At 34.7% G+C, this 14,499-nt stretch overlaps 1 protein-coding gene across 2 annotated transcripts in view; it reads right to left on the bottom strand.

Moving 5' to 3' along the window:
- Positions 1–14,499, bottom strand: part of LOC107725619 (transmembrane protein 178B) — a 98,811-nt gene that overhangs the window by 48,310 nt on the left and 36,002 nt on the right. For both annotated transcript variants that reach the window (XM_016534945.1, XM_016534946.1), the window contains one exon: positions 3,001–3,114. In XM_016534945.1, the coding sequence (XP_016390431.1) occupies positions 3,001–3,114 (114 nt within the window). The remainder of the gene's footprint in view (positions 1–3,000; positions 3,115–14,499) is intronic.

The following is a 14,499-nucleotide window of genomic DNA, read 5'->3' as shown; positions in this document are numbered from 1 at the left end:
GATTAGTAGTAAATCTCCAGCATGTGCTTTCAGATGGAGCGGCATTTACTACACAGAACCGTAGATCACTGACAAGCTACACAAAATCGCTTTTGAAAAAAGTTGCCGATTTTGAACGCAGTTTTGTGTAGCTTGTCAGTGAACTACGGCTCTGTGTAGTAAATGCCACTCCATCCGAACGCACGTGCTGGAGATTTACTACTAATCACAGGAGCGGCTTTACTGACGAGATGCGCATGAAAATCGCATTTGATTTTTTTTGCACAGCCCTAGTTTTACATTTAAGGTTCTCTCACCACAGGAAGGGATTTCATTGGACTGTTTGATTTGTTGGAGCTGCTGTGTAAGCCGTATTAAGAACATTAAACATCTCAGCCTGACTTTAACCGAGAAATTGACCCTTCCATGTCTTTCTTTACAGTATAGGTCAGAATGCTTGGATCAAATGACAGACACACTGGGAGACTCTAAATATACCATGTGAACATGTTGTAATCTAAGCTCAAGTGTGTATGAGATCGTATTTTAAATAGAGATACACAATATATCAGAATCGTTTTGGTTATTAGTCGATATTAGGTGTTTCTTTATTGGATATTTAATTGTGCATGCTTATTTCCTTTAATTTAAACATTGATTACCTTATATATTATTATATAATATACAAGGTGTATGTAAAGTTTGTGACCAGTCCAATTTTTTTTGAAAGAAATCAATACTTTTCTTCAGTAAGGAGGCATTAAATTGGTCAAAAATGACAAAAAAGACATTTATAATATTACATGATTTTTCATCTTTAAGAGACATTTTAAATAAATGCTGTTTTTTTTTTTACTTTCTCAAGAATCCTGAAAAAAAGTTTCCTATATTGCATGAAAATATTAAGCAGCACAACTGTTTTCAAATTTGATAATAATAGGAAATGTCTCTTGAGCACCAAATCAGCATATTAGAAAGATTTTTGAAGCAACGTGTGATCATCACGGTGGTAAATTACACTTTAAAATACATTAAAATAGACAACAGTTATTTTAAAGCATAAAAATATTTCACAATATTACTGTTTTTACTTTTATTTTTGATCAAATAATTGCTGCCATGATGAGCAAAAGAGACATCTTTAAAATACATAAATCCAAACTTTTGAACTGTAGTGTATGTTCATTCATTCAAAATTAAAACAACTGGTTTTGTTTTTTAGCATTTTATTTTCAGTTCATTTGGAGAAAATAGAATAGAATTTTAACATCAGCCATTTATTAGTTATATTATGGCTCATATAATATTCTATTGGCTCAGATTTTAACTTTTGACATAAACTATAACTCCATCTGCAAGATTTCTTGCTGGGGTCTGGGGTCATCAAAAAGTAAATTAACAGGATTACAGGTTCACGTGAACCAGATACTGTGTACAAAATAGAAACCGTAAGAAATGTTGGGTGCCACAGAGATCTTTCATCTGTTGCACTTGACTGCACTGAGAGCTGTCTCTTTCTTGCAGTGTCATTCATGCATCTCTGCTTTCATAACCCTCCATGTTGAAGCTTTGGAAAATGAGGAAAAAGAGACATGGAGGTGTAGATACTGGTGGGTTTTTGGGGTTAAAGGAGAGGTGTCTCTTCAGTCACCTGACAGGCTGATCTCCGCAGCGCATTGGAGTGTGACCACATGACAGTTTGAGGGCATGCTGAATCCTGCTCTTTCTTCTGCCCATGATACACAGCAGCTCCAAACCACAATCTCATCCCTTAAGAGGGTTCCAAACAAGCCAATACCCTCCAAGGAAAAGGCCTTTTGTGTAGATTTACACGCTCCCCACTCAGTGTAAATTTTGTAAACTGTAGTGAAAAGCAGTGTCACAACTGTGGACGTCAGCCAGAAAGGAGAAGCTCTGTTGTTGTGCGCTTCACGCTGAAGAGCCATATTTAGACAACCTTGTTGTATTGCATGCTTCCTCAGTCCTGTTTTTAATGAAAATTTGTTCCCCAAGCTAAACTGTAATTTGCTTTTATCCAGCAAGGACACTAATTTAAACTAATCTAAATGTATCAAAAGAGAAAGTAACGACATTATAATGTTACAAAATATCTCCATTTGAAATACATGCCATTCTTTTGAACTTTGTTCATCAGGAAAAAACGGTTGCCACAAAGATACTAAGCAGCACAATCATTTTCAACGTTGCTAATATTAAGAAATGTTTCTTCACTAAATCAGTATATTAGCATCATATGACACTGAAGACTGGAGTAAACCAACTCAATCTGGCAAGATAAATGCTAAATAAAACTAAAGTAAATGCCTAAAAAATGACCATACATTGCATTTAATGCATGTAATATGTAAATAATATTTTATATATGTTCATTTTTATTTTATTTTATTTAATTTTTACCAGCAAAATGGATTTATAAATGGTAGATATAGCATATTTAAAAACAAACCCTCAAGAGGAGGAATGTGTAAAAATGTGTGAATAATGGGCTTTACAGTTTTGCTGAGCTTTTTGCGGGTCAGGTTGCGCACTAATGCTCCACTCTCTGTATTCGCGCATTTTTTCCACCACTTCTCTATAAGCATCTTCATAATTTCCTTTTTATATGGGGAGGGTGGGAACCAAGCAAAAGTGGGTCAACAAGGTACATCTGACTTTGAGATATGTACCCTACTTCCTCCTTCCACAAACCAACAACAAATCACCTCATCTTTAGGTCTACTGAGAGCTTGCCTGAAATAAATTACACTTCCATATATGGTTTTGACTTGACCTTAGCAAGTAATATGTCTGAGTAAATGAGATCACTAGGTCAGAGATGATTACTGTTTGTATGGTTTACAAAGTGCTTGTCTCAGCATTAAAGGTTAAAATATACACTGATTCGTACTGTAAATGTAACTTAGTCAAGCTAGCATGGCGGTTTGAGATATTAATGCTTTAGTTGTTTAAAGCGAGGAATGTTGAGGTCCCACTTTATTATTATGAATGAAAGTTACTCACGCAGAGAGTGCCACTCATCCTGACGAATGGTCTTGGTGATGTTGTAAGAGAGATTCTTGGGTATTGTGGCCGAGGAGTAGTGGTACTTGATATAAGAGCATCTTGCAATAGACCCTGCAAGTAGAGAAGGAAAAAACAGTTTACGTACTAGTAAAACCAGAAACGTGTTTATAATGAAATGATTCACCCAACAGTAATAATTTGCTAGCAGTTTTCATACCCTCAGATCATCCAAGAGATTAGTTTGTTTAGATTTAGAGAAATTTAGCATTATATCACTTGCTAACCAATGGATCCTCTGCGGTGAATGGGTGCCGTCAGAATGAGAGACAAACAGCTGATAAATGCACAGTAATCCACAAATAATCAACATGACTCCAATCCATCAGTTAATCTCTTGTGACGTGAAAAGCTCAGCATTTGAAAGAAACAAATCTATAATTTAAACAATTGCTTCTGGCCAGAATATAAGAATAATGCTTCCTTCAGTGAAAAAGTCCATCCCCTGTTGTCCTCTCACATCAAAATCCTGATATATATTTGTTATTTGAATGGCCTGAGGGGTGAGTCAATTTTCAGTAAATTTTCATTTTTGGGTGAACTATTCTTTTAAGTGAATCGTGTCTATAATGCTAACAAATGTAATGATCAATCAGTATATTGCATTGACAAGTACAACAACAGTCTTGATTTAAATGGAGGTTTACACTGTCTTCATTTTCTAGCTATATATTCCACTACACGCTCCTGCTAGAGATTTTCACTTCACTGTATTTAGCACGATCAGAATACAAATCTTCACACCTTCGATTTCCTTCTTTCCTTCTCTTTGAGAAAGTACAGATCTCATTTTTAGCATCCCGGGAGGCTTTTTCAACATTTACAAAGTAGTGTGATTGTGTTTCTCTTTGTTTCTAATCAAACGGTGGTTTCCTGTAGCTTGTGTCACATTTGAAATCCTTTTTCTGCAGTGTACTTTGAGGCTTTCTGGTTGACTTGTACAGCGTATCTCTAAAGCTTTGGGGAATGAGATATGTCACATAGTGTCTGAAATGATTTAATTTGGGAGCACTGTGAAGTGCGTTTGTGAATGATATGGCCTTTAGAACGAGGCCTGCACACATCCTCCCCTTTAGACAGGAATGATATGCTCATGTGTCTTCAGAGCTCACGCACATGCACTGATCAGCAGTGAAAAAGGGCTTGAGAAAGATAATGATACATATTTCTGAGTCCTAACGGTACATGCCAGTTTACACTGTCTTCATTTTCTAGCTATATATTCCACTACACGCTCCTGCTAGAGATTTTCACTTCACTGTATTTAGCACGATCAGAATACAAATCTTCACACCTTCGATTTCCTTCTTTCCTTCTCTTTGAGAAAGTACAGATCTCATTTTTAGCATCCCGGGAGGCTTTTTCAACATTTACAAAGTAGTGTGATTGTGTTTCTCTTTGTTTCTAATCAAACGGTGGTTTCCTGTAGCTTGTGTCACATTTGAAATCCTTTTTCTGCAGTGTACTTTGAGGCTTTCTGGTTGACTTGTACAGCGTATCTCTAAAGCTTTGGGGAATGAGATATGTCACATAGTGTCTGAAATGATTTAATTTGGGAGCACTGTGAAGTGCGTTTGTGAATGATATGGCCTTTAGAACGAGGCCTGCACACATCCTCCCCTTTAGACAGGAATGATGTGCTCATGTGTCTTCAGAGCTCATGCACATGCACTGATCAGCAGTGAAAAAGGGCTGACAAAGATAATGATACATATTTCTGAGTCCTAACGGTACATGCCAGCAATCATTCCAGCTTGCACTGTTGTCCAGGATATCATTTCCTGTTGATTATGAAATTCTGCAGATAGAAAATGGCAGTCTATATCATCCAGAAAAGAGAATTATAGTCCCAATGCTCGACTCTGTCTTCCATTATCTCTTTTTTCCAGGAACCGCTAGACCAGCTAAAATCTATGTTGTGTTACCAGGGGAAGGTCTAGTGTCATATTGATTACCAAATCATTACACAAGTTGAAAATGGATACGATAGCAGTGGATCTCTACTAGTGCGACTGTAACCAGATTTACTTTACAAAAATAACAAAAATGTGTGTGTACATATGGTAACACTTTAGCTTAGGGTCCAATTCTCATTAACTGGTTGCTTATTAGCATGCATATTACTAGGACTTTTTAGTACTTACAAAGCACATATTAATGCCTTATTCTGCGTGACCTTATCCTACCCCATTACTAAACCTACTAACTTAACATCTTAATAAATATTTTATATATATATATATATATATATATACTGTATATATACTGTATATATATAATGTAAAATGGTAAATTATATGTTTATATTACACTTACACTTTTATAATACGTATACTATATATATTGATAGTGTAGTGTAAAATTAGATTTGATTATACTTTTATGTTATTTATGTTATTTATACCACATACTACAATATTACAATATTACATTCTACTAATTAGGGCTCAAGCCACTAGGGGAGAAGGGCCCTATTGTTTTCCTAAGGGTTTTTTTTTTCGACTATCCAGGGCTTTTTGGGACCCTTAACATGCTTTTGTGAAAAACGCATGCTGCGGAATTTCCGATACTCCTCCTAGGGTTTTCATCCAATTGCAACCAAACTCGGTCAACATGATCACAAGATATAGGGAATGCTAAATTGCAAAGAGTTTTTTTATATCTTGGATGGTTTGGCCGTGGCGAGGTGATGCATTTATGACAAAAAATAGGAAAGAGGAAGTGCCTAATAACTTTTGCATACATTGTCTTGTTTTAGATCAAACTTCAGCATTTCGTCTGCTGTGCAAGGTTTTCCTAATGCCACTAGGGTGGCGATTGTGCTGATGGCTTGGGCCCGTCATCGCTGCTTGCAGCTCTACTCACATGTACATTAACTTGAAAAAAGTAATAGCAACATTTTCTGTGTGTAATGCCACAATATTTAAACTTTTTGGATTTTACATTATCTACTATTCAATTGCTTTCAACTGCTTGTAGTCTCTGCATGTTAAGCTGGTACAGAAGATTGTTGTTTCAACATAAAAAAAAATTACAAATTTTATCATCAAACATGGCTCATGCTGAGTTTAACGAGCAACTCTGCAAACATCTCCCGTTACACTGGCTTGTAATTGTTCTTGGCCCTGTGTATCCCTGCGGAGCAGAAGCTGATCGGGTCAGCGACCGAGTGTAAACCAAAACCATCTTTCTTCCAGGCTGACCAGACAGCAGTGTTCCTGGGTATAGATTGTTTGATGGCCAGCAATGCCTGGGAGAGTTGAATAGATTTTAAATACGCCAAAGAAAGCTAAAGGCATCACAGGTTTTCAAGTGTCACTGGGACCATGGCACTTACTTTAGCTTGAATGTGTGACTCAAATACAGAGCTGTTCAGTTCAGTTAGGGCCATTGACTTTCATATAGTTTTAACATTGCAATGCTTGTGTCAAGTTGTTTTCATATGGCTTAACTAGCATAAAAATATCTATTTACAGAACAATCTGCATTAATGTTGCCAAGCTACACTCCCAGGATTCTCTGCAGTCCTGATACGAGGCAGTCAATGAAAGGTCACTTGGTTTCCCTTGATGCCTTGCGCTGTTAGCACAGGGACTGTTTTTGATCATTTTTGAGTGAGTTATTTTATATTTTTTTTATTTTTTTGACAGCCTGCCTGATTTGATTTTTTCCTCTTGCTTATTAAAGAGTACTTGCTGTCTCTTTTCCTCTTTGTAATATTGGGGCTGTCAATCAATTATTTATATAAATAATTAAAGTGACAGCATAATACGCACAATAACTCGTTTATTTAATATAAAATAATCATTCAAATAATTTTACAAAAAGTGACTTCAGATGTGTGTGTGTGTATATATATATATATATATATATATAAGCTAAATTATTAAAAAAAAAACATAATAAATAATAGTATATATTTTATTACCATGTGCTGTACTAATGAATTTTCCTAATTTAACATTAAATGGCCAGGCGTAATATGTATGTGTATATACACTCACCAGCCACTTTATTAAGTACACCTGTTCAACTGATTGTTAACGCAAATATATAATCAGCCAATCACATGGCAGCAACTCAGTGCATTTAGGCATGTAGACATGGTCAAGACAATCTGCTGAAGTTCACACCCGGCATCAGAATGAAGAAGAAAGGTGATTTAAATGACTTTAAACATGACAGGCTGGTCTGAGTATTTCAGAAACTGCTGATCTGCTGCAAAAAAATCCAGTGAGTGGCAGCTCTGTGGGTGAAAATGCATTGTTGATGTCAGAGGAGAATGGACAGACTAGTTCAAACTGATAGAAAGGCAAGAGTAACTCAACAACCAACAACTTGTTACAACCGAGGCATGCAGAAGAGCATCTCTGAACGCACAACATGTCAAACCTTGAAATAGATGGGCTACAGCAACAGAAGACCACACCAGGCGCTACACCAGGCTCTACTCCAGTCAGCTAAGAGCAGAAAACTGAGGCTACAATTTGCCTGGGCTCACTAAAATCGAACAATAGAACATTGGAAAAAAGGTTGCCTGGTCTGATGAGTCTGGTTTCTGCTGAGACATTCAGATGGTAGGGTCAGAATTTGGCGTAAATAACATGAAAGCATGGATCCATCCTGCCATGATGCTTTCATGTTAATATGGACCAAAATCTCTGATTAAGACAGTTCTGAAGGCAAAAGGGATCCATATATATATATATATAAAAAAAAAGAGAGACTCAGCAAGTACTATTTCTTTGGCAGACTCTCCTGTGCTGTCTGCTTTTCTGCTCATTGTACTAATCTAAAGTCTGCAGACAGGGATTTGGCAGACTGGAAGAGTCTTTTACTTATTTATGAATCTCCAGCCTGTCTTACTTTGCTTTAACTATCACAGAGTGAGAAAGGACATTTTAGATTTTTTATTTTTTTTCCCTGAAGGTTGAATTTGATGATTTTTTTTCCGCAAGGGCATTTTCAGCTGTTTACTCCAGGATTAATCACTGCCATTATCCGCAGCTAATGTGTCTGCTCAGGCGAATTTCAAAATAAATAAATACGTGCATTTTAAATAATCCATTTGCGACACGTTCCACACATTGCCAACCGAGGTACGAAGGCACTGTCACAAAATTAATCACCCTTGAACCTCATCTTTGAATTTCCTCTGGATTCTCTGGAATGTTTGCCATTTTTCCAATGTCTTTGTCAATAATTCATGAGCCCTTCGCTTCACTTTTCCCCTCCTCTGGCCTAGTAATGAGTGAAACCTTTCTAAGAAAAACCTATATCGACAACAACAGCACTGCTCAACTTGAGGAAGGACTGCATGTCAATAAGGTAACAGATTACAAATACTATAGCCTGATTTCTGACTTGGCCTGGGTCAGTGATATATGTCCAGTGTTCTCATTACATCTGGATCAATGCTATGTGGTGTAATGTACCATAATAGCACTAACGTAAATGCAAAGTCACCACTGTTGCCGCTTTAATATTGCAAAGGGGATTAACTTTATCTCCTCTTCTCTCTGCAAAATATCAATTTGTAAGTGGCACAGAGAGATTAATGTAACACGTTAATTTTGAGGTAATATAAGAGCAGAAGCTAATATCCTCTAACAGGTCATTTTAAAATAATAACAATCACAACAGTAAACAACACAACCATGTCTTATAATTAGCACAATTGTTTATATATTTAATAACTCTGGATCCTTGTAGATATCCCCTTTGGAGGCTATAAAATTAACAAAAAAAATGTTTCTTTAATAAATATTCAAGACTGTTTTATTTAAATTTATTTGCAATAATAGCTGGCTACTAACCAAATAACTACATAAAGTGCATGAAATTATTATTTGGGAAGACTGTATTACTGCAGGAGACATCCTTCACTTAAGCAGTCACTATACAAAAATATTCGAACATAAAAAGCAACATTTGACAAACCAAAACTAAGTTTTATATTTAACTAAGTTATTTTATTTACATATTAAAGACTGTTTAAATTTATTTAATTATATTATAATGTATTATAATTGTAATGATGGCAAATTCTGTAAATATTTCAACAATATATTTGATATAATTTAAACATTTTAACAGTTTTCTCTTCAAGTGGTTTGGTTTTCTTTCCTTTAATTACATGGTGTCTTAGATGTTGCAGTTCATTAATTAATTTATTTTATTTTATTTACATATTCAAGACTGATTAAATATATTTTATTATGTATTATTATAGCAAATTCTGTAAATATTTTAAAAAATATATTTGATATCTTTCACATTTATCTTTCTTTCCTCTAATTACATGGCATCTTAAAATGTTGTTTTATTTTATTTAATTATTTTATTTTATGTGAATTTATTATTTTATTTTATTTACATTTATTTAAAACTATTTAAATTTTTGTTTTAGCAATAGTGATTGATTTATGTGAGCTGAAAGAGACTGTGAATTGCTGCAGGGACATCCTTTAGTTTAGCAATCACTACAAAAAAAAAGAAAGAAAGAAATCATTTTAAAAATTGACCGCAGAAAGCCACGTTTGACCAATCAGAATCAAGTATTCCACAGATCTGTATAATACATTTATATAAACTTTTGATGTACTTCAAGTAATTGTACATCACCCTAACATGTAGGGCAGTGCAAGAATTACTTAAAGACCACTATATTAGAGGTCAGGCCTTCAGAGAGTCCAAATGTTTTATACAAAGAAAAAAAACCTGCCATGTCAAAATGTAGTGCTGGATTAATGCTGACCTCGCTGTCAGGAGATATTTGGCGTCATTGCCACTGACTCCAGCAGGAGTGTATTGTGCACACTGTACTGAACCGAGGGCTTTATCTGTTCTAGTGATGTAGTTGTTTGCTAAGCAGTAACGCAGTTGTGGAGGCGAGCGCGATCAGGTGCCGGGGCTGATGTGATGCTTTTCATATTTATTACCATTAATCATAAACTCCCCCTGTGCCACAGGCCTGTAGCCGCACTGCTGCCATGTGCTGCAATTCCCTTTGTTCAGTGGTGAGCATTAGTCATCATTACGCTTTTCCTGTTGCCTTAGTGTTCGAATCAAGTACACTGCTGAAGCTGCTTCACAGAAGAATAACAGATAGATTTGGGGTTTCTTTCTAATGATAGCCTATGTGATCTTGCCTTGTTTGGTGATACACTAAACAAAGGCTTTTCAAACTTCATGATGCTTCATGAATGCCGAAATCTCATTGTGCGGGATCCCCTTACTTAAATATAAAGGCAGATATATAAATATATATATATTTCATGTACAAGCCCTATTTATGCTAAATATTTATTTATTGGATTATGTGCTGTCAGTGTAGTGAAGCTACATGACAATTTAAAAATATTATAAGGAAATCTATAATATAGGCCCTCTACTGAAGTAATGTTAGATGCATAAACCTGAAGAGGAACATTCATTTATATATTTAAAAACTCTGGATCCTTGTAGAACTCTCCTCTGCAGGCTGAAATGTATGTTATTTACATATATTTCAGACTATTTCTGTTATTTAATAATTTAATTGTTGTTATAAATTAGTACTGTCAAACGATTAATCGCGATTAATCTTTTGACAGCACTATTATAAATTCAACACTTAGTTTATATTTTAATTAAAAAATAATTTTTATTTAATCTTATAAACAATGACCAGCTACTTACCACTTAAGTAAATTATGTACATGAAATAATTTTTTATTTTATTTTAGCATAGCATAGCATAGCATAGCAACAGTGACCAGCTACTTACCATAAGTACATTATGGAAATGAATTCATTTTATTATTTGAGAAAAATGAAACCGGGAGGCATTGTTCAGTTTAGTGATCACCATACAAAAATATTGGACTGCAGAATGCCATGTTTGACTAATCAGATTTATTTTCAAAATAATTTTACAGTAAATATTGTTCCAAACTAGCTGTACAGAGAATATTGCCTTATAAACTGCAGTGAGCAAGATAAAGTTCATGAGAACAGATACAACAGAAAAGAGAAAACACTAGCTATTTGGGAAGATATATATAAAAAAAAATTTTAACAAATAATTGTGATTAATATAATTTCTTTAGAAACGTAATTGTAATGATAGTCAATCCTGTGTTTAATAATTCTGTATCTAATATGCTATTTAAATAATTTATTTACATTTTTTTATTGATTTATTTTTTGCATTTTAACAATTTTGCCCACTAGTAGTTAAGTTTTATTTCCTCTAATTATATGGTGTTTTAAAAAATCTTGCAATTCCTAAGACATTGTGCTTGTGCAGACCTTTATGACATAGCAAAAGCTCAACAGAAGGCATGATATGAGTACTTTATCAAAGCTGGAGTAAGCCATGCTTGACACTAACAGTCCCAGAGCGGCATTATCATCTAGCTGACTCATAGTGTTTGACCCCACACTCCACAATCTAATTATAAATGTGCCTCATGGTGGTCTCTGTCCTTATGATGAAGATAAAGGCTTGTGATAAAGACTGAGCGAGGCTTTTGGCATAACTCTGTCTATGAGTCAAGATTCCGCTCCACTCCACTCTGTGCCGTCACCCACATGCATATGGACATCAAAGATTCCTGTCATCATACAATCTGCCCCAGGGAGCAATGGCTGACATAATGCATGTGTAGCTTTATTATTTTTCAGTTGGGAACGTTGCTTGAGAAGCACAGTGCTAATGGCTGTGTACATTCGAGTTAATTTCCATTTGTTGTTTATTTTGTATTGCAATTTCTGTGCAAGCTAAGCGGCGCATTCAGTGCACGATCGTCTAACCGTAAAACCAGTGCATAAAATTGTATTAAAAGTGTATAAAGAGAAATATGGATGTGTAATATTTTATGTCCACAAAAGAAAAAAAAAAGAACTTTATAGAATGGGATAAATTATACAAATGCCATAATGCATTAACCATGCAGCAAATTAAAAATATATTTGCCATTTCAATTTCTGTTGGTCATTGATTAATCTATTGATCTATGATTAAACTAAAAATGATCTGAAAGCATTCATGAAATCCTGAAAATTATTATATTTACTGTTACTATATATATATCTACTTCTTTATTCTTGAAATTAAATATTCAATATTGTCATGATTTATTTGTATTATTAGGAAAAAAAAATTAACTTAAATGATTTTAGCAAATGGCTGCAATATAACAAAGAGTGAAAAATTTAAGGGGGTCTGAATACTTTCCGTACCCACTGTATATATCTACTTCTTTATTCTTGAAATTAAATATTCAATATTGTCATGATTTATTTGTATTATTAAATAGGTTGTTTTTCCTTTTTTGGACAAATAGAAAATTTAATAAAGATATACAGAGAGAAAGAAAGAGATGTACTGTATATATATATTGGATAAGTGGATATATGTGCACACACACACATACACATGTAGAGAGGTTGAAAAAAAAATATTATTTTGATATGTACAAAATATATTTTATTTGTAATTTTACCACAAGTACCGAGGTTAGAAAAAAGTTATATGTATGTACAAAATATATATTTTTAATTTTATTTTTTAAAATAGAAAGAATATATATTTTTTTTTATAAATAATTAACATTTTACATAACATAACATTTTTTTTACAAATGAAACTGACCACAAGTACAGAGTTAAAAAAAAAAAATTTAAATAGAAAAGATATGATGCCGTATATTAATTAGGGTTGCACAATCGATTATCATACAGGTTAGAATATGTTTGTTTAATACATTTTTATTTATTTATTTAATTGGGGTTTTTTTACTAATGAAACTGACCACAAGCACCGAGGTTAGAAAAAAAATATTATACTTATAATAGTGCACAAAAAAATAGCTTAAATAATTTAGTGGCTGTCGTCTCAAAGCTAAGTCAAAGAAATTATTTTGTATGCAAGTTCCAAAACCAAACAGGTTCTCACACACTTCAGTCCAGAGCCAGGTAACACGTCTCTTGTTTGTGTGCTCACTCAGTTTATTCCTCCAGACCTGCAAGCTCGCAGAGGGTGGCGGATCTGGTGACCGTGATTTCACCAAGTACAACATGTTCCTGGATCAACATCCTTGTTGATCCTGGAACAACATTCCAATTAACCAATCAGAACTGAGGGATAACTTTTCAGGAAATATCTGTTTTAGGCTTACGATCAGGGTTAGGTGCTTCTACACCCTTGGTAATCAGCTATCATTTCACACTGATTTTAGGAATAAATTATGGGTAGGGTTCGGTTTAGGGGTAGGGATTGGGATTAGTCTATATTTTTGGACAGTAATGTTGATCCAGGATCAACAAAAGATGTTGATCCAGGAACATGTCTTACTTGGCAAAATCACGGCGACCTGACGGATCTCACCCTGATCCAGTGGAAAAATAAATAAATAGCCAATCAAAGCTCTCTTCAAACTCTGTGGGTGTGGAAAAGCCCTAAACGGTCGTACATAATAAGCTAGAGCAGCATTCTTCTTGTAATGGAATTAATTTTATAACCAGGCTACAACCTTGTTTATTGAGTTAATTACTACTCTTTCAGAGTCGATTTTTGGTCTTTGACAAGCTGTCAGAGAATGCCAGCCACTGTGTTTGTCTGCCGTAAAGAATGAGCTGATTATAAAGCAGCATTAGCATTATCTGTTGTGTGCAGGAGATGGAAGTATAGGCAGACGTTACTGACTGATAGTATCTGGACACTGGCGCAGAGCTCTTTAATTAAAGTCCTTTAAATGGCTGCCAACACGCTGTCCTTCACTTCTGTAGGAGAAAACCTCGCATTGCCATTAAATATTTTGCTGACCTGCACAGTAAATGGATAATGGCAGTCGCAACGCTAACTTCAAGCTCCCGTGGGATGCATTTGGTTTGAGAAGCCTTTGTCCAGAGGTTGAATGTGAAAAGTTGTCACCTCTCTTCTCTACATCTCATTTGTAGAGTTAAATATACACTGAATGATATTTGGGGATCCAGGTAGTGTTTAAAACAGAAAAAAATGAATAAAATGGGATGCTAATGACGCTAACGGATAATAGCATTAGTTACATAAAGTTTACAAACTGTATTTCACACTGTTTTATTACTTTTATGTTCTTTGGGCAAAAATATTACGATTACTGAGGTAAAAGTTGCAGCAAAACTTGTTTGTAACAGACAATTTGGTCAAGAAATCATTCTTGTATTTAAAGGTGCACTCAGTAGTTTGTCGTACATTTACATTACATTTTCGGGAAAAAAAAAAGAATGGTACTTTTGAGAAATATGTTTAAAATGGTGAACACAAGAAATTAGGCCTCCAGAGTAGGCCTGGGCGATAAAACGGTATCGATATTTATCGACGGTACACCTTCGTCGATAACGATAGAAAAACTGTTCGATATGGCGCACGATATAGGCACGTACTATGAGTGACGCAGACAGCACACACAAACA

The sequence above is a fragment of the Sinocyclocheilus rhinocerous genome, unplaced genomic scaffold (genome assembly GCF_001515625.1).
Source record: "Sinocyclocheilus rhinocerous isolate Xijiao unplaced genomic scaffold, SAMN03320098_v1.1 scaffold153, whole genome shotgun sequence".
NCBI classification, from domain to species: Eukaryota; Metazoa; Chordata; class Actinopteri; order Cypriniformes; family Cyprinidae; genus Sinocyclocheilus; species Sinocyclocheilus rhinocerous.
Note: the sequence above shows the minus strand (reverse complement) of the source record. Positions and strands in the feature narration are given on the sequence as shown.